General features: G+C 46.1%; 2 protein-coding genes across 2 annotated transcripts in view; one reads left to right on the forward strand and one right to left on the reverse strand.

Annotated features, from left to right (window-relative positions):
* The first annotated feature begins 2622 nt into the window (after positions 1–2622).
* PDHA1 (pyruvate dehydrogenase E1 subunit alpha 1) lies at positions 2623–19222 on the forward strand. The gene is made up of 11 exons (XM_035000486.1): positions 2623–2814; positions 8097–8156; positions 8595–8768; positions 9523–9649; positions 10365–10456; positions 11571–11663; positions 12471–12626; positions 12808–12879; positions 15029–15096; positions 16487–16595; positions 16924–19222. The coding sequence occupies exons 1-11, from the start codon at positions 2758–2760 to the stop codon at positions 17086–17088; spliced, it is 1173 nt and encodes a 390-aa protein (XP_034856377.1). The 5' UTR covers positions 2623–2757; the 3' UTR covers positions 17089–19222.
* MAP3K15 (mitogen-activated protein kinase kinase kinase 15) overlaps positions 18169–25589 on the reverse strand; it is a 121197-nt gene continuing 113776 nt past the window's right edge. The window contains exons 21-29 of the mRNA XM_035000495.1: positions 25122–25281; positions 24466–24619; positions 23523–23708; positions 22785–22890; positions 21687–21918; positions 19920–20032; positions 18970–19079; positions 18811–18887; positions 18169–18284 (exon numbers count right to left, since the gene is read on the reverse strand). Of these exons, the coding sequence (XP_034856386.1) occupies positions 18185–18284; positions 18811–18887; positions 18970–19079; positions 19920–20032; positions 21687–21918; positions 22785–22890; positions 23523–23708; positions 24466–24619; positions 25122–25281 (1238 nt within the window). The 3' untranslated portion in view covers positions 18169–18184. The remainder of the gene's footprint in view (positions 18285–18810; positions 18888–18969; positions 19080–19919; positions 20033–21686; positions 21919–22784; positions 22891–23522; positions 23709–24465; positions 24620–25121; positions 25282–25589) is intronic.

The following is a 25589-nucleotide window of genomic DNA, read 5'->3' on the forward strand; positions in this document are numbered from 1 at the left end:
AGAAGCAACGAGAATGTTCTTAAGTGTTCAGTAGAAATGGAAATTAAATCAAGGCCACTTCCCTGCTCCCATCCCTCCAATAGCTTCCTATCCCACTCAAAACAAAATTCCATTTCCTCCTAAGAAAAACAAAAAATTCCACTCGGGCCCTCCTTTGCTGGTGTCTCTCTTTTCTACTTCATTTCTTTGGGCCCGCTGCCTGTTTTATGCCACCAAAGTCACTTGGTCTTTTTGCTAGTCTTCTGATATACAAAATTTATTTCCACCTCAGGGCATTTGTATTTGTCGATCCCTCTGTATGAAAAGCTCTCCTTGGGATTTTTGCATAGTTTGCCTCCTGATTGCATTCAGGTCTCTGCTCACCTGTCCCCTTCTCAGAGGAGCCTTTCTGATCCTCCTCCTTATTCTCTATCCCTTCACCCTGTTTTTTTTCACACCATCTATTGTTAGTATTATGTGTTCATCTAATATTTATGTGCACTTGTTAATTACCATTAGACTGTAAGCTCTGTGAGATACAGCCTCTATTCTACTTGTTCCTTGCTATATCCCCGGTGCCTAGTGCAGTACCTAACACACAATCAGTGCTCAATAAATAGGGTTAAATCAATGAATGACTTTGTTTATGTCCATATGTCCTACATTGCTCTTGGACACACAAATCAACATCACCCCGATGCAAATAACTCCCAAATTCCTATTTCTAGCCATACGTTCCAGATTTACAACCGCCTCCAGGCCAACATGTCCCAAACCATCCAGGCCAGCTGCTACTTGTGACCTGGGCATCTGACCTCTGATCCTTTGCCTCTCTTTTTCTTCACCTTTCCCATTCAATCAGCAGCAGCATCTCACTTCCATCCCTACCTTTTAATGGCCCTGCTCACTCCTTTGAGGAGTGCTCTTCTCACGGTTACCTAGTCATATAGGTGGGAGGAATCAACAAGGTCTCTCAGCTGAGCCTCCTGCCAGTGTCAAAGTCCTCCTTCTAGCCATTCTGGCATCTGGTCATGCTTTGAACTTTTGCTTTGAACACTTTTGGTGACACCGGTAGGGAATCTTCTCATGAGACAATTCTTATGGTTAGGAAATTCACTGTTATACTGAACTGAAATCCTTTTATTCACACAGATGCACACAATAGCTCTTTCTCATGGAACATGACTGGCATGGAAATGTGTAATGATGCATCCAATCCTCTATGGTTTTACTGTTCATCCTATTTTCTGGGTTTCCTCCTGACTGGAGGATTATACCTCACCCTGCTGAACTCAGATATGGTTGGGCGACTAGCTCTGGTTTATGGAAATTGAGAAGAAGTGACATGTGTCTCTTCTGGGTAGAAGCTTTGAGAGCCAGTTTAAATGATCTCTTTGCCCTCTACCATGGTTAAGTTCCTATAGAGGCTATTCCATCAGTCTGAGTGCCAGAGTGAAGATGACATGGAGCAGAGCCCCAACCAAGCTGTGAGGGACCTGTAGTGTAAACAAGGTGACTTGAATCACTTCAAGTTCTTGGAGTGACTGAAATGTGGAGATTGATGTTTGTTATGTTAACAAAACATAACCTAGCCCACTCCAAGTTAGTCTGGCTTTTCCCCGAACTCTTTTAATCATTCTTCACAAATTATAACTTCAGCCTCTCACCATTCTGACCAGTCCCCTGGATTCCACCCATTTTTGACACTATTCCCCTTAAATGGGGAGCCCAAATCTGAACCCCGTACCCCAGGTGCAATCCCAGTAGCCCACAACCAGCCCTTTGACCAAGTCACTCAATAGAGCCCAGAGTTGTTTTTGTGTTTCTTTGTGTACGCTTTTATTATTTTTTTAAAGATTTTATTTATTTATTTCACAGAGACACAGCGAGAGAGGGAACACAAGTGGGGGAGAGGGAGAAGCAGGCCTCCCGCTGAGCAGGGAGCCCGATGCCGGTCTCTATCCCACGGTCCTGGGATCATGTCATGACCTGAGCCCAAGGCAGACGCTTAACGACTGAGCCATCCAGGCGCCCCTGCGTATGTTTTTATTATCAGATGTGTTATGCTGTTGTTAACTCACGTTGAGCTTGTGAACCAATAACTAGAGCTAGAAGCTTTTTCCATTGATCTCTCAATATTTACCTGGGGAACCGATTTTTAGATCGTAGCTCAAGTAGACAGGACAGCATTTTACAACTGCTACATGATCTCTTTAAGACAAGTTAGCAGAACCATTTAAAGAAACCAGATGTTCCAGAGCGGAGTGCCAGGCTTTTGGCTCCGACCATGCCGTAAATCTTCATTATCCCGTGTACTGAGCGAAGGCTGCAAAAGTGCAGCACCGGCAGGACTGGGCGCACGGTAGGTGACCTGCACGATCGTGCACGCCTAGTCGGAGCTGCTAAACCTAAGGAAAAGGCTATTTTCCCGCGGGGCCCTGGAGGCGGGGCTCCACTTTCCCAGGCCGACGCACCCAACGCCCGGCATCCTCACCCTTCCGTGGCGTGGTGACGGAAGGAGCCTCCAGCCCCCGCCATCTCTGGCGCCGACACCCAATGAGCGGTCGCGGGCCTTTTTGGTGGGCGGGGCACACCCTAGGAGCCCGCCTGGTTGGCCTGCGGCCCGGCGCGGCGCATGACGTCTTTCCGTTGCCTCGCATCGTGCTGCGGTTAAGGCGTGGCGTCCCCTCCGGGCGCCTGAAGGAGACTTGGAGATTCCTGGGCCGCGCTGCTGGAGTCTTTGGGAGTCGCTGCCGTCGCCGCCACTGCCGACAATCCATGAGGAAAATGCTCGCCGCTGTGTCTCGCGTGTTGTCGGGCGTCGCCCAGAAGCCGGTGAGGCAGCGTGGGCGGCCCGGGGTAGGGCGCGAGCGGGGCCGAGGCGGGGCCCGGGGCCAAGGCGGGGCCCGATCCTGGAGGACGCGAGAGGACGCGAGAGGACGGCCCGAGTCTGGGGGCGCGCGGAGTGGCGCCGCCGAGGGCGCTGCGGAGCGTCCCGAGAGCCGCGGGTCTTTTGTTTTGCCTTCGCTCCTGGCACTCGGCTCCCGGCCCCGGGACGAGCGGCTGCCGGGCCCTTCGGCAGCGACTGGGGGGAGGGGAGCTCTACAAGGTCCGGGGGGAGGTTAGCCGCGGCTCCCGGCGCCGGCGAAAGTAGGTGTGCTCCAGAAGTGCCCGTTCTTTTACTGCGGAGAGAAGAGGGGGCCTTGGGCATCCCCGAGTCTCCAGTTGATCCTGCCCATTCAGTTTAAATCTTTCTGATTTCATTCATCTTGACTGAGAGGCCATGTACTCTGTTTAAAAGCGTGAAATCCGGAGACTGGTCCGGTTCAAACACCTGCCTCACCATTTACTAGACCTTGGGCAAGTTTTTGTTTTTGTTTTTGTTTTAAATCTCCCGTGCTCGGTTTCCTTCTCTCTAAAGAGGAGATAATACGAGTATTCACCCCGTGGGGTTGTGAAGCTTAAATGCGTGACACGTATGTTAACCTTTTAACACGTATGTTAAATGTTATTTCAGTGCCCAGTTGGGTATACATTTGTGGAACACCTGCACCCAGCTCTGTAGGGTTAAGTCCGGGTCATGCTCCCCAGAAACTACCCCCCCTTCCCTCAACATTGAGTTTTTCTTGGCAGTCACTTCAAGAGCAGTCAAGCAGAACCCAGAGGAAACCGCCCTCCCCCTTAAACACACACGCTTAGGGTAAAAGTAGCTGAAGAAAACAGCAGTGGTGCTTGGGAGGGTGGGGTTAGAGGTTAGCACTATTGATGGCTCCAGCATGTAGATGTGCCTAAGGCCTTCAAGCATTTTGACCTCTAAGTGTGGGGAGGTAGTATTACTGGGTACAACTGCAGCCAGGCTTGACTTGCAGTACAAGTTCTAGTAACTCCCAGTATTTGGGGGCCGTTCTGCCTAGTATGGGCAGAGATCATTGAAAGGAAGTATACTCTTCTGGGAATCTTTTTGAAGTAATTACAAAACAATTTGGTTCATCAGTTACTAGCATTTAATTGCAATTAGATCCACCTGAAGGATAAGCCCGTTTCCGTTTTATTTCTGTATATCACATGATATATCCAACATTTCTTGAGCTCTTAATGTGTGCCGGGCACTAGGCTATTTAATCTCCACATCTTCGCTTTTTAGTTGAATGTAAGTAATGGAAACATGTTTTCAACTTTATATGAGGGTCTTAGTTCTGTATCATGTTAAATTTAAAGGCCTGCAGTAGAAAAGAAAACCTTTGATAGAATTGGTGGTGTTCTGCAGTAAGAAAACTGCTGTGTACATTTTCAAATTACTGTCACCTCTGTGTCCCTAGGAACAGAGAGAAGTCATTACTTAATATGAGGCTCATTTGCTCGGCTGCCCAGAATACTCCTGCTTGTGTTTTCCATTCTTTCAGCAATGCGTTGGCATGGAATGCAAATTGCACTTCATCTCAATAAAACTGTGGCCTCTTCAAAAATGACATAATACCGCCCAAATCAAATAGAAATGAATTTTGAGTTACAGTAATTTGTTAGCTGGATAAAACCAGAGTGGAATATAACTTCATTTAGTCAAAAATTGTTACTGAGAGAAAAGATTATTACAACGGAAATGGATTCCTGTGTATAACATTTATTTAATTACTTTTTTAAAAATAAGAATTAGAGACAGTGAAAGAGCTAGTGCTCCTTACTTTGAGCCGGCCCTCTTTTTTGGCTGTTTTGCTTATTTTTCCTGTTGCTTGCATATGTGGCATTAATTATAGTAAGACATACAAAAATATTTTGAAGAATTATGTATTAACTGTAGATTATGTGTGTCTGTGGGCTGAAACCCTGTTTAATATCTCCCTGTCCTTGTAACAGAGCAAATCAGGTAATCAGTGTTTCCATAACCTGTAATTATTGATGAGATGTCCCCAGAGTGCTCAGCGCACTTTAGGCTCTTGGGTCTAGTGTGCTTATTTATCAGGTTTCAGTTGGGTTAACACTGGCTAGAGTGTTCAAAGTGTTTGTTTTAGAATCATCAGAGACCTGTACTTTCTTTTTTGAACCTGTACTTCTTAATGCTAAAAAAAGATCATTGTCAGATAAAGGAAAACACACTTGAAACTGTCAGGAACTGGACAAGTTTCATACTCCATTGCTTGCCAGGTTCCCAGTGATTGTGGGCTTGACACTTTGATTTGCAAAAGTGTCTTTAAAAATTAAGTAAGCAGGGCGCCTGGGTGGCTCAGTTGGTTGGGCGACTGCCTTTGGCTCGGGTCATGATCCTGTAGTCCCAGGATCGAGTCTCGCATCGGGCTCCCTGCTCAGCGGGGAGTCTGCTTCTCCCTCTGACCCTCCTCCCTCTCATGCTCTCTGTCTCTCATTCTCTCTGTCTCAAATAAATAAAATCTTTAAAAAAAAAAAAAATTAAGTAAGCACATCAGATGTTAATACCATCAAGACAAACAACCACTTTCTAAGCATAGGTGATACAAATAGGTTTAAGGAATTTGTCTTTTAACAAACTCATTGTATAAAGTAGGTGTAGTATTTAATATCTTCGAGAACCTAAGGGAAAATGTTGCTGTAATTTACAGTGTTTACTTCTCGGGTTACTAGGGGCCGGCCTAGGTAGAAGACTTGGGACATTGTCTCCCTCTTTTCTCCCTTGGTTTGCCACCCTTCAGCCATCCCACCAAAACCTTTAGAAATTGGATGCACCTCCTACAAAATGACAGTTTCTAAAATGAAAGCAGAAGGCCCAGTGTAACTTAAGTTGCTTAAGTACCTGTGATTTCATCTTTGAATGAGGTTGAGTGTTTTCAGTTATTTCACAGATGAAATTGCGTTTAAAATTGTTATTGTTTGTATTTCCATTATGATCCTTTGAGAATTTCACTACCAGTATACTTTTGGCTTTTTAAGTAATAGGGAAGATTTTTAATTTACACTGGTAGAATTTGGAATTTTTGAGCTATTTTCCCTCTTTGACTTGAATGGTTCCCATGTATTTAGGAACGTAAAAGTTTTTATTTTTCAAAATGTGAGTGGGTTCGTCCATGGTCTCTCAAAGAGGAATCCTATTTAACAGAGAAGCTTTTTAGGGCTCTCCAGAGAAAATGAAAGGTAATTTTTTCAACAGCCTTAACAGTTATAAATTATGATACACTCATACTTCTGATAGGACTTTTAGCTTCTTAACTCAGCTCCTTTTACCCATTATATGAGTGATTCCTCTTATTTTTGAGATGGATAATGATGAAACAGGGAGAAAGGATATGAGTAGCTTTCCGGCAGTCGTAGTCTTTGACCTTGCCTTCCTGCTCTATATTATATAGAATTGTCCGTCATTCTTGGTTTCAACTTTAAGATGGAGAAAGAAATTTACCTCTTCTCGGTTATGGTTGGTTACTAGCTGGTTTGGTCTCTAGTTTTATTTACTAAGTTTTTACTTGAATTCCAATTAGTTGACACAGTGTAATATTAGTTTCAGGTGTAGGATTTTAGTGTTTCAACAAGGTCTCATTTTTTGTTTTTTTGTTTTAAAGATTGATTTATTTGAGAGGGAGAGAGCGCACATGTGATCAGGGGGAGGGGCAGAGGGAGAAGGAATCGCCTTTTTTTTTTTTTTTTTTAAAGATTTTATTTATTTGACAGAGAGCAAGAGAGGGAACACAGCAGGGGGAGTGGGAGAGGGAGAATCAGGCTTCCCGCCGAGCAGGGAGCCCGATGCGGGGCTGGAGCCCGATGCGGGGCTCGATCCCTGGACCCTGGGATCACGACCTGAGCCGAAGGCAGACGCCTAACGACTGAGCCACCCAGGCACCCCAACAAGGTCTCTAGTTTTAAATATTTCTGAAAACTACAGTTTTTGTAGCTGTATCTGGACATTTATTTTGCATTACAAGAAAAATTTCTGGCCCCACAATGTAATTTGTTAACTGGCAAAAATAACTGGTCTGTTTCATGATTGCCAAACATCGCCTTTAGTTTGTCACCTCACCCTGCTTAGCTTTACTTCTTTCCAAATTCCTCAGTTTTCTTCACATATTCTTAGGTATACTAATGGATTCTCTCTGCCTCTAACTTAAGCATTTATTTCTAGTCTTTAAGCATTTTTCCTACAGCAAGGTCATTGTCTTGTTGGCTTTATCAGATAATGGTATGCTGATGGATGAAGAGAAGTAGATAATAGGTTTTTGTACACTTGGAGGGGCGCTTAGCAGGTCAACTTTAACCCTTCTCACCAGGATCAAGTCCAGTGCTAGAAGTTGGACGGTAAGGTAATAATACACTGTAGGAATACATCAAAAGTACTTTTTGTGGGATCTGAAGAATATGCTTCAAGTCTCCATGAAAAGAAGTCATGTCAATTTACATATCAGTGTTTGAAAACGTGGCAGAATGTGGCTAAAATAATACAGTAATAGTAATTGGTAAATCTTTGTGGTCTAATCTGGACCTTAGCCATCACATAGAGTACTTCCGTTGTGAGCAGGTATGTTCAATCGAAAAAGTGGAAAGGAAACATTTCCCCCACTTTTTGCCACCCAAGCAGTAACAGCTGCCCAAACAGCAAGAAGGGAACGCTGGTTGCAGAGAACATTTCTCCCTTCTGAGGCTTGTATCTCATACTTCTAGTAGTTTAAAATATGTTTCTTATGGAGCCATTTCATAGAATAGTGGTTGGCCTGAAATAGGAATTGGATCATAGTTTTATGTGAATAATAATGAAAGTAAAGCTTTGGCTTGTTCAATGTCTGGTTATGACTGCAGATAGCAGAAATAAAGCCCACAGGTTATCTAGTCTCTTCAGTTTGGCCATTAACTTCATTCTATTTTCACTGTAATTTCTTTGGAAACAGAATGGCCACGTGGATGGGTTTGATTTTTGTCTCCTTTCTCTTTCTGCTGTTACCCTTCAGAAGTGGGTATGATCATGTTTCATTGGCCAGAGCATGGATTCATTTTGAAGGCAAGATCCCAACACAGTAAAGAGAATGGAGGATACACCCGTGAATATGTTGGGGCTTATGAAAATTCCAGGACAGCATCCTGATAAGTGATTAATAATAATAATGACTTTCAAAAATACTGACAATAAAAAGTACTGATATATTTGTATATTTTGGTCTTTCAAGGCAAGCAGAGTGCTCGTGGCCTCCCGTAATTTTGCAAATGATGCTACATTTGAAATTAAGGTAAGAAGTGTTTTGCTTTGTGTTAGTAATTTTTCCACAGGTACACAAGCCCTGCATCAGGCTCCCTGCTCAGTGGGGAGTCTGCTGCTCCTTTTCCTGCTCCTCCTGCTTGTGCTCACTCGCTTGCTCTCAAATAAATAAAATCTTTAAAAAGTTTCTTACAACGTTTCTTTGAAAGTTTGTCTTTCAACCTATAACTCATTTGACTTCCATGGATTTTTGGTGAAAGTCATCTTAGATTTCTTTCCTCTAAAACTCGATCCTCTTGCACAGTGAGCTTTATGATTTAAGGAGTCAGAAGCAATATGTGGCATCTCTTATGTGCTCCTCTGCTGGTTTTCAAGTTAAATAATATTGCAATAAGATAACAGATCTTACAGTGGGTTGTCAGCGTTTATATTGTAGTAACTGGAAGTTAACTGTCTGATTCCATTTCAGAAATGCGATCTTCATCGGCTAGAAGAGGGCCCTCCTGTCACCACAGTGCTCACCAGGGAGGACGGGCTCAGGTACTATAGGATGATGCAGACTGTTCGCCGGATGGAGTTAAAGGCAGATCAGCTGTATAAACAGAAAATTATTCGTGGTTTCTGTCACTTGTGTGATGGTCAGGTGAGTGGTGGTTTTGTAATAAAACCATGTTAGATGTAGGAATTTAAGTATGGTTTGTAGTTATTGGTTTTTACCCCACCTTAGGCGTCTAAAGAATTCGAGGCCGGCCTGTCAGAATAAAGACGAGCATGCTGAGGCCTGCTACAAAGCTCATGCTAAGGAAGTCACGCACACTTCCCGTTGCTGGTGTCCTGCGCCTTGATGGCTTTGTGATCACCTGTAGTGCTTATACTTGTGGGCAAAAGGGTTTTCACTTTGTGTTTTGTTTTGTGGGTTTAGGCCAAGGGTTACAAATTCAAATGCCTGTGGGGACCGGCTGGGTGGAATAAATTAGTGAAGAAGGTGGGACTGGTAGTGGACTAGATTCGGCAGGCCCGGCCCACCGGGGGACACCATCACTTGGTTCCAGCCAGTTGGTGCCATTTGGAAATTTGAGGTTAATGCTTCCTCTTTTTGGTTCCTCAAGAGAAAACAGAAGTGTCTATTTTCCTATGAAATTCTCCCAGTATTAATGTTGACATCTAGTTCAGGATTTTTTTTTCCAAATCACTGTACTGGCTTGAAACTACATCTGTGAATTTCCAGTTTGTAGATTCTGGCTTGAACTTTGCCCTCTGTTCTGTTTCCAATGAAAAATAGAGCTCCTCTTGTGGTTATTGAGAGTTCTACTAGGCCAAATTTTCATAATAGGCTGGGAATTTTATCTAGAAATATGTATTGTATTGACTCATTACTGCTTCTTCCTTTAATGTAGGAAGCTTGTTGTGTGGGCCTGGAGGCCGGCATAAATCCCACAGACCATCTTATCACAGCCTATCGGGCTCATGGCTTTACCTTTACTCGTGGACTTTCTGTCCGAGAAATTCTTGCAGAGCTTACAGGTTTGCTATTGATTTTCAAAAAGGGGAAATTAGTGAAATAAGTGCAGATTTTTCATAGTAAGATGCTGTTACAACTTAATATTAAAACTTTTTTGAGTATTAAAAAAAAAACCTCTCATGGTTTCTGAGCCTGGCTCTTTCTCTCTCCCTTTTGGTGCTTTGGTACCTCTGTTGTGCTTTTGAGTAAACTGACCATTTTTGAGGTCATCTGGCCCTTCAGGTGAAAGTTTAAAAATGTTAGCTTCGTAAAATCAGAATACTGTTTGTCACTCAAGCACGCCAGTAGAAATTAGCAATCATAGAAAGTAAATTGAGAGTAGGAGCATTTCATAGTATGCAATTTAAATTCTAGGAATCTTTAATATTCCCTTTGTCCCCCTTGACTCTTGAACTGTTCAGCGTACCAGTGTAGGAGAAATTGGAAGATGTTTGTAACTGGCCAAAAAAAAATGTCCAGGGTACCATGATGCTAACATCTAAAGGAAACTCAGTGGCTAGAGAGCTGGAAAGTTCAAGGACATGGGACTGGATTAACCTTCATTTAAAGGACCAGGAGATACGGGTGGAATATGTATTTGCATAGAGGGAAGGGTGCTTATAGAATTGAATTAGCCTGTGAGTTCTAGTGGTTGAGCCTCTAAGTAAACACTTGGGGTGTGGTTTTCTTTTGTATATTTGGTTTTTGATGTGTATGTGCACATGCTGCCATTTGTAGGACGAAGAGGAGGCTGTGCTAAGGGAAAAGGTGGATCAATGCATATGTATGCCAAGAACTTCTATGGGGGCAATGGCATCGTTGGAGCTCAGGTGATCCACGCTGAGGATGAGGATTGCATGCTTTCCTAGATTTGGCCCTGGACCATATCTTAACATTTCATACCCCGGAGAACTTCCCTCTGAAATATTTTAGTACTTTGGGGGCTTGTACTTTATTATTATTATTTTTTAAAGGTTTTATTAATTTATTTGACAGAGAGAGACACAGTGAGAGAGGGAACACAGGGGGAGTGGGAGAGGGAGAAGCAGGCTTCCCGCTGAGCAGGGAGCCCAAGGCGGGGCTCGATCCCAGGACCCTGGGATCCCATGACCTGAGCCGAAGGCAGACGCTTAACGACTGAGCCACCCAGGCGCCCCGGCTTGGTGTACTTTAAAAGACCTATTGCTTCCTAGCCTACCATTTGATCAGTGAATAGTTAGATTTGGACAATGATTTAAAATTCTTCCTTTTAGGTTTTGTTATGTTTTATAAGTAAGCAAGAGCCCCCAGCAGCAGCTTATACCTTCACCTTTTCGTTTAAGTACATTAATTGCTTTGTGACATCCACTTAGCCCTTCCTCTCCCTGCTGTAGACTGTGGATGTACGTATCTGAGGAGGAAAGGCAGGTGATCAGGATCATAGGGGCCACATTAGAAATCATTCGAGCTTTTGTGGTTATATAGTTCTCTTTGTTCTCATCAGTTAGTGAATAATGAAGTAACAGCCTGGTGTGATATGTAAGTGATGAATCACTAAATTCTCCTCCTGAAACCAGTATTACGCTATATGTTAACTAACTAGAGTTAAAAAAAAAAAATTTTGAAAGGAAAAATGAAGAATGGCATAAAATTATAACTAGATTGTTTGGCTTACTTTGTAATGTGATGCTGCTGTATGTTAAAAAAAACACCTAGGTTTCATGTTTTGGCTCTTGAGTAGTTGAATCTTTATAGAAGTGTTACTGTTTAATGGTTGAAATAGAAGAATTATTCATGTTGCTTTACCAATTTGATTATAATATTGGGGGTAGGGGCATGGTAGGGAGTTTGTAGTGATAGTGTAATTTCTGTCTTAAATTCTGGCCAGGACTTAAAATTCAGAGCATTAATATTATCTCCCCTCATGGATTTCTGTGGTTCTTTCTTGGTTGTCCTCACTGTCAGGTGCCCCTGGGAGCAGGGATTGCTCTGGCCTGTAAGTATAACGGAAAGGATGAGGTCTGTTTGACTTTATATGGTGATGGTGCTGCCAATCAGGTGAGTATGTGTCTCTTGACTTTAAATAACCTTTGCAGTTTTATTTCCAAAGTGTTGAATAGTCATAGTTCCATTTGTAGAGAAGTCATCTGTTGCCTGGTAGTTGAAGTAGCCATTCGGGGCAGGCTGGAATTTGGTTTTACGGCCACATTACAGGTTTACTTTGTGGCGTGTGGCACGAGTGCTTCATACAGGCCCTCCTGTGGAAGAGCTCGCCTCTGCCTCAGCGCTTCACAAACACTCTGGGGGTGAAGGACCTTTTTACTTCTTAACCCAGGGCAAACTAGTTCTTACACTGTCAGTCCTGTAATGTGCAGACTCCTCTCATGGTTTCTGAGCCTGGCTCTTCCTGTACTTTTCCTGTCATGCTCGGAGTCCTCACCAGTCCATGGACATCACTCTTGAGGCCCTGCTCTGGATGCTGATTCTCAGACATTGGCTCACTCTGGTTATCCAGTGGGCCCGATAGCATTTACAGTAAAGCATTAAAGTAGGTAGCCACAAAGTTTTACATGTTGATCTTTTCCTAATGTATTATATACCACTGCCTTGGCCCCACTGAAACGAGTGGTTTTTGGTTTGTCACTTTCTTTGGTTGCAAAAAGAGATGATGCTTGTCGTTTTTTCCTCCCCCACCCCCCAACATACACACTCCTTTGCCTTAAAAGCTCCGTTGTGGAAGGTGAAGCTTTTCATGTTTTTTGAAAGCTTTCGTGCCCGGGAGAGCAGCAGCTTTTGGGGACGATGAAGAAATCTAGAGAAAAATAGCCAAATAATACCACTTGAACTTTTTATACACACTTCCAGGGTCAGATATTTGAAGCTTACAACATGGCAGCTTTGTGGAAATTGCCGTGTATTTTCATCTGTGAGAATAACCGCTATGGAATGGGAACGTCTGTTGAGAGAGCAGCGGCCAGCACTGATTACTACAAGAGAGGCGACTTCATTCCTGGGCTGAGGGTGAGGACACCTGGCATGAGGCTGGGGCTACCCCTTTGCAGTTTGATGCCTCTGTGTGGGTCCTTGACCATCTCAGACAAATGGAAGAGTTCTCTGTTCTTAGCGCACGAACGGGTCCTGTAACATTAAAATGGTTTGACGCAGTTTGATTTATGCTCTGCCCTTTTCTGTGTACGAACAGGTGGATGGAATGGATATCTTGTGTGTCCGGGAGGCAACAAGGTTTGCAGCTGCTTACTGTAGATCTGGAAAGGTAAGACTTTTTTCTAGGCCTCTGGGCTAGAGATAATCTATTGACATTTATCTTAACGTTAAAAGAATGCCTCCCATGTGTCTACTGTAGCTCTTCAGGGGTGGCTGGTAATTGAGGAGGGGTGTATAAGGTAGAAGAAGAGTCCAGTGAATCGGGTCCCTTTGTAAATTCCCTGGTCTTGGTAGCTCACCTCTTGGGAAACATCCCACGTTGCCCCCATTTGGGGTGAATCTTTCCTTTGAGCTCTCCCTTCAGCATTTTGCCTTGTGGTTTGATTGATTATGTGCCTCCAATCTCCACCCCTCCTCCCCATTAATCGTAAGCCCCTTGAGTGAGCAGATGGGCGACCCCCACAATGCTTAGCACAGAACTTTGCTTGGATAATAGGTGTTCAGTGTAAGCTTGTCTTCCATAAGTTAAGTGTTATGGTTAAAGTGTGTCATCTTAGTCTTGCTGTTTCAGTCCTGAGAATCTTGACCTTTCGGGTAGAGTAGTAGAGGGAGAGGGAACAGTGAGGTTGGCTTAGGTGCCATCAGAGCTAGTAGAAAGGATGGTGTTCTCTCTCAGTTGGTGTTCACAGCCCAGAAAGCATGTCCCTAGGGTTTACCTTTCCATGACATCCCCTGTGCAGTAGGATTCGGCTAGCAGTGATGCAAGTGGGGAATGGGGGTGGAGCAGGGAGGGAGATGGAGAGGGGCTGCATGTGAGGAAAGAGGAATGAAATCGAGTATGGCTGAGGTGGCAGTGAGCTCAGCAGTCTACACTGGGACTCCCAAGACTAGAGGTCCAGGTGTGGGCGGTATCATTCCCCTCTTCCCCAGTTCCTGGAAGAACATGCAAGGTACAAACTTACATGGAAACAGGATCGCTGGTTTATAGTATGTGTTGACTTTCACAGCCTGATTTTGGAATTAGGGGAGAGTCTAGAAACCCCCTTAGCCCAACCCACTGTGTTTTCCAGTAGCTCCTGGATGGCATAGAACAGAAAAATAGGTGACACTTAGTGAGGGGTTGACGTGTGCCAGTCAGGCGGTGTAGTAAGCACTTCTGTGTTAATCAGCACAACCCTGGAGTTAGGTCCCTCACCTGTAAAACAGTAACCTAAGGCACAGAGCGGTTAAGGGTACATAGCTACTGTACAGGACAGCCCAGATTGGATCCCAGGTGCTTGGACTGAGAGCCGGGCCTCTCCCGTCCCTCAACTACTGCACCAAACTGTCCAGGGGTCTTAGATCTCCCCTCTCCAGAGCCTCAGTGTTCAAAGTTGTCTTCTGGAAGGGGGCTAGTGTAGCAGGAAGAAGCTGTCTTGGAGGTGGTTGGGCTGGCCAGCAGAGTCACAGGGCTACTCCTCAGATGTTGTCAGTGACCACCATCTTCGTCACATGCTAGCCAGACCTGCGCGGGAGGATGGGGTGTCAGCCCCTCTGAAACTGCATGAAGTGGGGGTGAGGTAGAGATTGACCTGCCCGCCCTTCTGCACTTTCCAGCACACCTACAGGTTTGCGTTTAAGCTTATTCTGTGAGATTTTGTAGTACTTCTTTTCTCTAGCTTTTTAAAAGGATCCAAATGCTTGTAGATCATTTCATCTGTGAACTGGGGGGGGAAGCTAGCTTTATTGACCCTGAAGATAAAAACCACCCCCTCCCTTGGTGTCATACCTGCTTTCGAATAGGTTTTTCTGCATTAAATCTCAGCTGTTTTATAGGATTATTATTTATCAAAGGCAATGCTGATGAAATATTTAAGATCAGTGGGCTCTATAACATGTTGAATGTCTTTTTGATTCTAAATGAGAAGGATGAAACATGGAATACATAGGTTTTTTTTTTTTTTAAAGGTTTTATTTATTTATTTGAGAGAGAGAATGAGAAGAGAGCACATGAGAGGGGGGAGGGTCAAAGGGAGAAGCAGACTCCCTGCTGAGCAGGGAGCCCGATGACGGACTCGATCCAGGGACTCCAGGATCATGACTTGAGCCGAAGGCAGTCGCTTAACCAACTGAGCCACCCAGGCGCCCTGGAATACATAGGTTTTAGCTAATAGGAAATTCTTGACAACTCAGCCAACTTAGAATCTGATGAGAACATCTTTGACTCTGAAAGGATATGCTGTGCCCATTGTCTCAGTCTCCACTGGGTTCTGTTTTAGGGGCCCATACTGATGGAGCTACAGACTTACCGTTACCATGGACACAGCATGAGCGACCCTGGCGTCAGGTATGGTCTTGGGAAATCAGATAGTGGGGTCCCAAGTGGGTGGGCTTTGTATGGTGCTACTCACATGAAAAAGCAAAGCATTTCGACATTTGCTTTGGAAGCCAAACACCAGTGGGCCTCATTCAGTGAATTAGTTGGTGTTGAGTAGGTATTTGACTCTCTGCTTGGGAGCATTCTGAAAATCCTTATAATATGTACTATGTTCATGTTAGCATGAGCAGCAATAAATTGCAGAGATGGAGCACCTGGCTGGCTCGGGGTAGAGCATGTGACTGAGATTTGTGAATTCAAGTCTCACGCTGGGGGTAGAAGTTGCTTTAAAAAAAATTGCAGAGAGAAATTGTTTCATAAACCAGGTCGATGGTGTGGAGTATATATATTTAGGGGCATGTAGCTTTTGTAGGCATTACCCCAATATAGAGTTGGAATTTGAAAACCTGGCTGGTATGGAGTGAGGCCACCCGGCAACATGGGGCAATCCAGTATGTTGAAATAGATCAGTCAGAACATGGTAGGTTATACTAGGAAGATAGTTTTACTAGTCCCCTTGGTAACTTGGGCATGTAATGCTGCCATCCCAAAGTAGATTTAGTCAGAGTAAGCCAGCCCTGACAAGCCTGGGAGTAAATTGGAGTTTGAAGGGAAAATGTTACAAAGAGCAACTTACACAGAAAAATACACTTGGTGTTTTCAGAACAACAGTAGAGCCCTCCCGTCCCGTTTATGTTACTTGAAATGATAACAGGTTTCAGAGATGTAGGACAAGGATGTACAGTTGACCCTTGAACGACACAGGTTTGAACGGCCTGGGTCCACTTTATACGGGGATTTTCTTTTTCAATAAAACAGTACTATTCTGTATTTTCTCAGGCTGTAACACTTCTGGCTTATGTTAATAAAGATATTTTGTATGTTACATGCATTATATGCTGTATTAAGACTTGTTTTTCAGGAGTCAAAATTGGCAGATTTTCAACTGTTTATGGGGGGTTGGTGCTCTTAAGCCCCACGTTGTTCAAGGGTCAGTTGTATTCTAGGATCAGGAAGGGGAAAACCTACTGTTCGAGTTTTCGCTGGCCCCACTTCTCTGGGCTCCTAAACTTACTTCCTGCTTGGCATTCCGCCACCTTCCAGTCTACAGTTCTCACCACCCACCTAAAATGGCACAAAGCGGCTCTACCACTTTCTTTATAGCCTACATCTGAATCTCAAAGCTTGGCCTCTGTTGTTGGAATGCCTGAGAAGGCAGAGGAATTGCCAGGGCAGAGTTTTCTATGAAAGATCCTAGAATGTGAGAGGCAGCATTCTTGTATTTTGAGAGGATAATGGCACCATGTCCCCAGCGACAGCTCTGAAAACTGTTCTGACCTACTTGTTTGCCTCCCTCTAGTTACCGTACACGAGAAGAGATTCAGGAAGTAAGAAGTAAGAGTGACCCTATTATGCTTCTCAAGGATAGGATGGTGAACAGCAATCTGGCCAGTGTCGAAGAATTAAAGGTAGGCTCAACCGGTGTTTCTGCACCCAGAGAGCTGCCGCTCCTGGGGGAGCTACCTCGGTCAGTGGGAAAGGATGGATTGTAGTGTCCTAGGACACTATGAAGCAGTCCTGTTTGCGTAGTCTTGCAACCCAGTAGCACAGTTCTGTGTTCCTAAAAATGGACTTTAGGTATTCATCACTGGTACTCCAAACCAAAATATTCCTGTGATCACTGCCATTTAAACACCTCTTCAAAAACAGTACTTCTAGTCCTCGATACTGGCAACATGTTGGCATCCTAAGCTGCTGTTTATTCAAAAACCTCTTGAACTGTAATCTGATTTTTAGGAAATTGATGTTGAAGTGAGGAAAGAAATTGAGGATGCTGCCCAGTTTGCCACTGCTGATCCTGAACCGCCTTTGGAAGAACTAGGCTATCACATTTACAGCAGCGATCCGCCTTTTGAAGTTCGGGGTGCAAATCAGTGGATCAAGTTTAAGTCCATCAGTTAATAGGAGATCGCATGTGATGGATGGTTACACCTTCAGTGGGCTGTTGGACTCAAGGAAGAAAACCCCATAAAAAGAATGTAGGCTAAGATAGTAAGTGCATGTGTTTTGTACAGTGTTGCATTAAAAGATGTTACTGCACACTTAAGTACTTAGTGTGAATATTATAGAAGATTATTTTAGATTTCAAATTATTTCCTCAAAATGGTCTATTTCTTTTAATAACTGAACAATTTGCTAAAACCAGAAGTTGGGTAGCTGGTATTTGCTAAAATCAAAAGCCATTCCTACCTTTGAGGGGAGTGTGAGCATTCCCTTGACCCTTGCAAGGGCGCATGCACACCCTCATCAGCGTGGGGGCTGAAGCCTCTTCACAGTGACCGTCATTTCTCAATAAAACACAGTATTATCTCCAGGCAGGGGGTAGAAGGACAATTCCATTTTTATTTTTTTTAATATTTTAAGTAATCTCTACACCCAACGTGGGGCTCGAACTCATGATCCTGAGATCAAGAGTCGCACACTCCACTGACTGAGCCAGCTGGGTGCCCCAACAATGCCATTTTTAAATAAGACCACTTCATAATCATTTCAAAGGCCAAATAACTTAGTTTTCTTCATTTATACATTAAATACAAAGCTATTTTCTTAATATTTACACTCATATCAAACATTAAATACAAGGCATATTCTTATCAATTTTATCTTTTTAAGTACAATGCCAGTTTATAGTAATCTATGGTCTAAAACAGTGATGCCCAGCCCACCCTGTTACTTCAAACAAACACCTGTTTCACGGGTGTACTGAGTTTTCCACTGAAGCAACATTGAAATTCGTTTTAAAGAATTCCACAATATTCTGGGATGTCAAAATTACAGAGTTCAGTCACTGTTCTCACAGTACATAAAGTTCTACTCACCTTTAAAACATGTTGATAAGTAACAGGTTTAAAAAAAAACAAAACCCATCCCATTTCAGTAATTCTTTAAAACTTCAGTTTCTTAAATAATGCAGTCTTCCTTGTGTCAACTCAGTGGAATTTGTGTTAACAGAAGTTTTAACAAAGATGTCCGCTCTTGGCTCCCTCTGTCCCCTGGCCTAGCCGACTGGTTCAGCCTCATCTTGGGAGGCCGGGGACCCCTGAGCCCTTCTTCGGTATTGGGAGACTGCTGTCCAGAGCCTGCAGAGGAGACCACCGCTAGGAAACAATCAAGAGTCTTCTTTAAAGAATCGTAAGAAAAGAGAATTTCAAAGCTGCACCACTAAATACTTAACTTCTTTAGGAGCCCTTATGTCAAAAGCTACAGTATATAATTCTAGACTTGTCTAGACTGCCGAAAAGCAGTTCTTAAATAGAGCTCTGTCCCCTTGTATTTGGGCTCCAGTAGGGCATGTATAGGAGGGCCAGGTGGCTGTGTGCAGGGCAGGCTGAGGAAAGAAGGGATGGAGAGAGTCCGGAGGGCAGAGGACTGCTGGGGGGCGGTGGGGAGCTCTGAGGTTTCTCGTCCCTTTGGTACCCAACTTTATTGGAAGAAAACTCCAGAGTTAGAGGGGAAGTTGGGTAGCTGGTTTTCTGACTAAGCCACAGATAAGAAAATTAATTTCAATGAAGGGGGAAAGTGACCACCACTTTGTTTTCTACTGATTTAGAAGCACAATCACAGGAAAAAAGTCATTTTCTATTACAATGTTTTTCTATTACAATGTTTTGAAGCCATTCTTACCGTAGTCTAAGGTGTCTTAGATCTTCCTTAGTGATGTCATTAAGAATATCAGAAAGGGTATAGCCCTCTTCAACAATCTGAAACAAATATCAAATACAGAAGAGCTAAGCTGCTTTGTAATAATGACATAGGAATGTGTGTTTTTTGTCACAAATTTACCTTTTCTATTGTACTTGCATCTGCTCCTTGCAGTTGTAACCAGTCTATGAGCTTTTGATCAGTTTTTTGCCCCTGAGACCCAGGAGGGGATGCTGGGTTCTCTGTAGTATCTGCAATGATGAGAAATTTGTTTTGTTGTATATTAATGTTTAACAGTAAAACTCTTCAAAAGTAACAGGTTGGATGAAATAAACTATTACAACGTAAGTGTGATTTGAAAGGATATGAATTAAACCTGTCTGAGCTGCTCTAATCCACAGTCCGAAGTTCCTGGATTCACTGTCCAGAGATTAAAGGGACCACAGGTAAGGGTAATGTTACTTGGGAATTTGATGTGCTTTAGGTCTACCACTTTAGATGCTTATCCAGTCTTTAAAATGCCTTTTATAAGGAATCCCATCCTTAACTGCACTGGAAATCAAATGAGGACATGGGACTCAGTACTGAGATTTTTGTGTCAGCGCTTAGCCATCCCACCTTCCAAGAGGTGGCTGGCTGCAGCTGTTTTGTAAGTGGCACGAGATGAATTAGGTTTACTGAGGTTTCATTTCTGCAGTCACCCTTTTTAGGTATGTAGTGCTGTGAACTTTGATGAGCAGTCCATCACCCCCAGAAGTTCTTGCAGCCTTTTACAATCAATCCCCTCCCCCCATTCTGATGCTTTCTGTCCCTCCGAGTTTTGCCTTTAACAGAGTATTGCATCAGTATTCCATATTGAGGGACTCATGGTGTGTAGCCTTTTGAATCGGCCTTCACTGAGCATAATGCATTTGTGATTCATCCACGTTTTTGAATGTATCAGTGGTTTTCTATTACTGAGGAGTATTCCAGAATATACTGGAGTACTTACTGCTTTACTAGAGAGTAACTGCAACTGTGGCAAGGCTGATTAGAACATTAGCCAGATTTTAGGTGGTCTCACACACAAGTCAGAGCAAGTGGAAAATTACCATTAGATTTGAATTGTAACTGAAGATGATATAATTCTTGAGTTTTCTGCTCTAGGGTTTGCCGCAGAAGATTCTGATACTCTCTTTCTTTCTGAACTAGGTGTTCCAAAAGTCTGGTTAAAAAAAAAATGCCATTATTCAGAGAGCCATTCAGTTCTACTCAAACATTGGTTGAATCGTAGAGATTGGGGGGGTGGGGGGTGTGGAAATCACACAATCCCAACAGTCTGGTTTCAGCCTGGGCCCCTCCCTTGTGTTTCCTCCCCTTGAAAACAAAGACACGGGTGTATTTTGTCCAAAATGTATCAGGAACCAGAAGATAACCTGAGGGTGATCAGTAAACTCAGCCAGGAGGAGCTGGTGATGACATCTTGTCTCCCGGAGTCACATCAAGGTGCTGAAAGGAGCTCTCAAGGTCTTTCCTCCTCAGGAGGAAGCCAAGGAGCTGGCAGCCCAGCGCGTGCCGGGAGAGCACCAACAGAAAGATGACCTCCCGCAGGAGGAATACACCTGCGAACGTGTATGGGACCGAGGACTGTGCTAAATGCTTCGCAGGCGCTGGACAGAGCAGGTCCGCCCAGGCACCACGGCTCCGGGCAGGACGCCCGGTCCTCGCGCTCTGCACGACAGCAGTTCCTGCGTCCCCATGAGCTAGGGCCTGGTGGCCACGGAGAACAACATATCTGTCAGCCATCTGCAGCCGGTGCCGGCTGTTAGTCCTCCTCCCGAGACCCCAGGGAAGCAGAGGGACTATCGACAGTGCCCATGAAGCTCAGAGCGAACAGTTTCTACATTTGGTGATTATAAACCCTACTGGAAAATATTTTAAGGAAGTGCTAAGTATTACTATCAACTTCCACATCTGTCATATTTTAAAAGCTTTCAATATTTTGCCCCCACTACCTTTTAATTAAAACTCCGGGTCTCCCAAAAACTTTAAAACAACACTAGGTCTCTCTAAAAAGAAATGATTAGATCTGCCTAATGTCCTACTTTAGAGATCGCCAGTGTGTATACAATGTTTCTTCCATGGTCCCTATACCTGGCACGGTATCTCCCTGTTACGTGTTAATGGGCATCCGCAGTGATCAGAGGGCAACGAGGCAGCCTTTGGAACCAGTACCAACTAGTTTGCTCTGCCTGTGGGGGGTATTTTTTTTTTTTAGTCCACTGATGATGTGATTACCCAGAGCAAATGACAATCGATTTACTCATTTAACAATTTTAGACCACCTACTATGTGCCAGGAAGTGAATTAAACAGACCAGCTCTCTTGGGGGGGGGGACCTCAGAGCCATGCCAGGGTGCCCTGGTTGCGAAGGCAGTGCGTGAGCGCCAGCCGGGGAATCGTGACAAGTCCAGAGGAGAGGGCAAACTGACCCAGGGTCAGGGTCATAGGCTGCATGTCCGTCAGATGAAGTGCCAACCAACCCCTGGCTTGGCTACTGATGTGGGGACAGGCTGCAGCTGCCCACAGGTGAGCCTGTTGGACCCACACGCCCCGCCAGGGGCCGCGTCTGGGTGAAAAGACAGAAGACCTCCTGAGACGCTGCTGCCGTTAGCATGGGTAACTGCTGTGTGGCCGGTGGCCAGGCGCCAGACCGCTCTGATCGCTACAAGAAAGGGAGGCGTTCTCCCCCAGGTGAAGCTGAGGACACCCCCTCGCCTACTGCCTTGGTGAAGATACTCTTCTGAGACCTGGGAGGGACATTCTGCAAGGCCACGGATTCCCTTACTGGCCCCAGTCACCGTCCCACCGCTGCCCACCTGTTGGTCTCCTGTCTGAGCTCGCCCAGCTCGAGGCTCAGGTGCTGGTGGTGGAGCTGCTGGGGCTGGGGCTGGGCCCTGGGGGCACCCGAGGGACTGGGGCTGCTCCCTCCAAACGCCACGTGCACTTCACGGCCGGGCCCGTCTGCTGGGGGATAGTCCTCTTCGACCTTGTCCGTGTCCTTATCCACCCCGTCGGACTCTGACGCAGGCTCAAAGTGGGCGCGGAGCTCTGCCAAAGGGTGGCAGAAGAAAGGACCATGGTTAGGCAAGGCCAGGGCGTAGTGTCGCTGATGTCTGCTGCCAGCACACGAGACTGCTCGGCGGCCGGCCCAGCCGACGGGACGCTCTATTGGGGCTGCTGACATTATAAATGGGGAGGAGACTATTTTACTCCGTTCTCTGCAGTGAAAAGGTGATCACCCCCAGGTTACAGATGACGAAACAGAGGCTGAATGTTAAATCAGCCAAGGACAGTTTTAAAAAGGTACAACCCGACTTCCAACCTGGCCTGGGTTCTTTTCACTAAAAACAGATGCCTGCTTGGAGTGGGACGTAATGAAATCCTGGGGTCTAACAAGCTCCGGGGGAAAGCTGCACCTGGGCACAAGCCGCCACGACAGGGAGGAAGTTGAGAGAGCAAGCGGCACTGTCAACAGAAGCTGCTCAGAGCCTCCCTCCCCAGGATGAAGTCACCACAGGAGAGTGAACCTGGGGATTAAGCTGCTCTGACAGTTCACAAATGAGAGTACAAAAGCCTAAGATTTCTAGAGCTACCACATGATGAGTCTGACAGGAGGTGGAACCACTGAACTCAAGCCTCCAGTCAGCGGTCCCGAGTGTGTAAGAGGGTGCGCTGCAGGATCCTGGCCCTCAGGCTCGGTGCTCCCCCTCAGATCACAAGCTTTGTCTCTATGCCGGCTCCTTGGTTATGCCAAGAGGGCACATAAGTACCCCTCCCGAAGTTCTTAGCATTTACTGAATTGCAGGGAAGTATATAGCCCAGATAGGAAAGAGAAAACGACTGTTGAGCGCAGAGGATACTTGCGATCTCTTCCACAGCCTGAGCCTGACCTTGACCAAACAGGCGGCACTTACCCGGGATGAGAATGGTGACTGCAGCCTGCACCGCTCGACGGATGATGTTGTCCATCGCAAACATCCAGTGAGGCCTAATTAAGTGGTTCCTCAAAATTTTATTTACCTACAAGTCACAAAAATCCAGATTTTTGGTCCGCTGTACTTTTAAGAAAGAGGAGTTCTTACTCATTCTAGTTGACTTCTACTCTGAAAGAAAATGTCAACCACGCTGCTCTGCATTTCCACCTGACTTGTTCCTTCCAGACAGAGTCTTCCTGCAAGCTGCCCCCGAGTCCTCCTGGGTCTAGGGGACGGGCAGGGATTGGATCTCCCACACCGGGCCTCTCCATTGTTTATTCAAGGGGTGTTTACTGAGCACCTATGAAAGGCCAGGGGCCATGGGACACAAAGCTGCACTGGACAAGGATGCAGGCCTGCAGCCACTCTTACCTGTTTGCATAGACACGTAAGTGTAAACCCCGTATCTCCTCAGCCGGCAGATGCCCCCTGCTCCCAGGTCCTCTAAGTCCCATACTCCTGCTCTGAGGGGCCAAATACCATCAGCCCGTTCACCGGTACTTGCATATTCTGTGTTTACAAGCCACTGCTGAAACTAGGGATTTACGTGTAAGCAGGTTAGAAGAAACAGGGACTGTGGGAGAAGATGGTAACTGAACTCCATGGTCCCGGCTTTGAGCCACTTCAGTGGGCTTCCTGCCTTCTAGCACGTTCTCTAGGGCCAGACAGAACACTTACAGCATCCTGAAATCCAAACAGTACCAGATGAATCTGATTGATGGACGAGCTGTCAAAGTCCAGGTCCACCTTTAGCTTTGATATCGTGGATGCCATCACTCTGTGCTCCGGGGAGCGGATGAAGTCCCTCAGGATCCCAATTATTTGCTTGATGTGGCCGACTGAGAGATGCAAGTCTTCGGAACTCTGATCACCACCCCGCCCCCCCACCAAAATCACTTTCACTGAGTGAGTCAGAGAGGGAGGGGAAATTCGACAAGTATTATGTGGACACCCCAGGTGAGAAGGGGTCTGTTTCTGGAATTCCCTCCCGATCTTTTGTTAGGGGGCCCCTCTCCTCCCTGTCCCCCACCCCACACAACTAAACCCCTCTGGGAACGGTTCTGCCCTCCTGTTGAATCCCGTGTAACTGCCCCGCCGCCCCTGCCCCCCGCCTTGTTAGAAGGCCTAGTAGGGCAAGTGGCCTCTTCCTAAAAAGAACTTCCCGCTTCCAAAAGAAGTAAATGCAAATATTCTTATCCATAACCTTTGTCCCTAAAGCAGCTGCTCTCTCAGCTTCTGAGGGCAACTTTGTGTGTCCTGCAGCTGGGGTTTCAAAACGGGGGATTCACATGAGTGAAGGGCAAAGGCGGGGAGCCCTTGAGCTTCGCGCTGCATTTGGCTTGTTTTCCACCAGGGGGCAGCACCGCTCCATCAATGCCTGGGTTCACCGCAGTGCTCCGCAAATGCAGGCTTCAGGGGAGTCTTTTTTTTTCCTTTGTATTTTCTTTTGTCTTGTTGGAAGAGGGAAGGACGTTGGGAAATACTTACAGTGACTACTGTAACTGCGCAAACGTCCCAGGGTAGCAGGAGCCTCGGGGTCCTGCCCCCTGTTCTGGGACCTGGCCCCAGGCGGCGGGGGGAGGGGGGGCGGGATGAGGAGCTACCCCTGACCTGGCCCTACCTGGGCCACGCACTCCTGCAGGTTGGAAGCCACCTGGTTCTGCTCCTCCCAGAGAATTTTGTACAGGATGGCGCGGCGCTCGCTGTCCTTGCGCAGCAGGAAGAGGCCTGGGTCCCTGTCCTCTGGGGACGAGGCTGCGCTCTCATCCGGAACACTGCAGACACACACATGCGACAATTTGTGCGTCCCAGAACAAAGTCTCCACGCTTGGACGCCGCGGGGGAGGGGCTAAGTGGTGACTCCCCCTGCAGTCCCCACCCTCAAGGTGAAACTGCAGGAGGCAGGCAGATGGAAGAGAGATACAGTGTTTTTTTCTAACCCCAGGAGCACCAGTGTTGGGAGAGGGAGGACAAAGGTGGGGTGGGGGGGAAGGAGGAGAGAATAAGGGGATAATTAAGGGGACGATGGGAGGAGGGGCAGAGGGGATAGGAGAGAAGGGGTAGTGAGGGGAGGAAGGGAGGAGGGAGGGGGGTAAGCGACTGCAGTGAACATGCAGCCCGCTGCCTTCCTCCCCTGCACCGTTGGCCCACTGACGGCGCAGAAAGCAAGCAAAAGCCCTTGGCCGCCATCTGGTTTTGACCTGGGAGGTATTTGGCCCCTGGTGAACGCCAGTACCCCCTCACAGGCCCACAGCGGAGGGAAGGGTTGGGCCGTACCTGAGCAGGTGGCTGAGCCGGTGCTTGGGTGCCCGGGCCCTCTCAAAGAACGAATCCAGCTGGGCATCAGAGTCTGGGGAGACAGAGCCGTGCTCACTGCTGCTGCTGCCCAGGGCCTCCCCGGACGTGGGCAGGGCTAGGGTGGTGCCCCAGGTACTCTCTGTGTCGGGGCAGACAGGGAGGAGGGAGGGGAGTCTCAGCCCGCCCCTCAGGCCAGGTGACCCACGCAGGGGCCTGCGAAGTCTGTGCTGCTCTAACGGGGCAGCCCAATCCATCACCCAGGGGTCCCTGAAACGCAGGTTCCACGAGCAAGTCTGAGAGGCGTGAGACTGCGCTTCTAAGCAGCCCACAGGAAACGCTGACACAGCTAGCCGCAGTGGGAGCAAGCCGCCGAGCCTCCCTGTCCTGGCTTCTGACTCCATCCACACCAGGACAAGACAACAAATGGCTTTGTTTTCAGAGGCCATT

Source organism: Mirounga leonina, unplaced genomic scaffold (assembly GCF_011800145.1).
Source record: "Mirounga leonina isolate KUSES-001 unplaced genomic scaffold, KU_Mleo_1.0 Mir_101595, whole genome shotgun sequence".
Lineage (NCBI taxonomy): Eukaryota > Metazoa > Chordata > Mammalia > Carnivora > Phocidae > Mirounga > Mirounga leonina.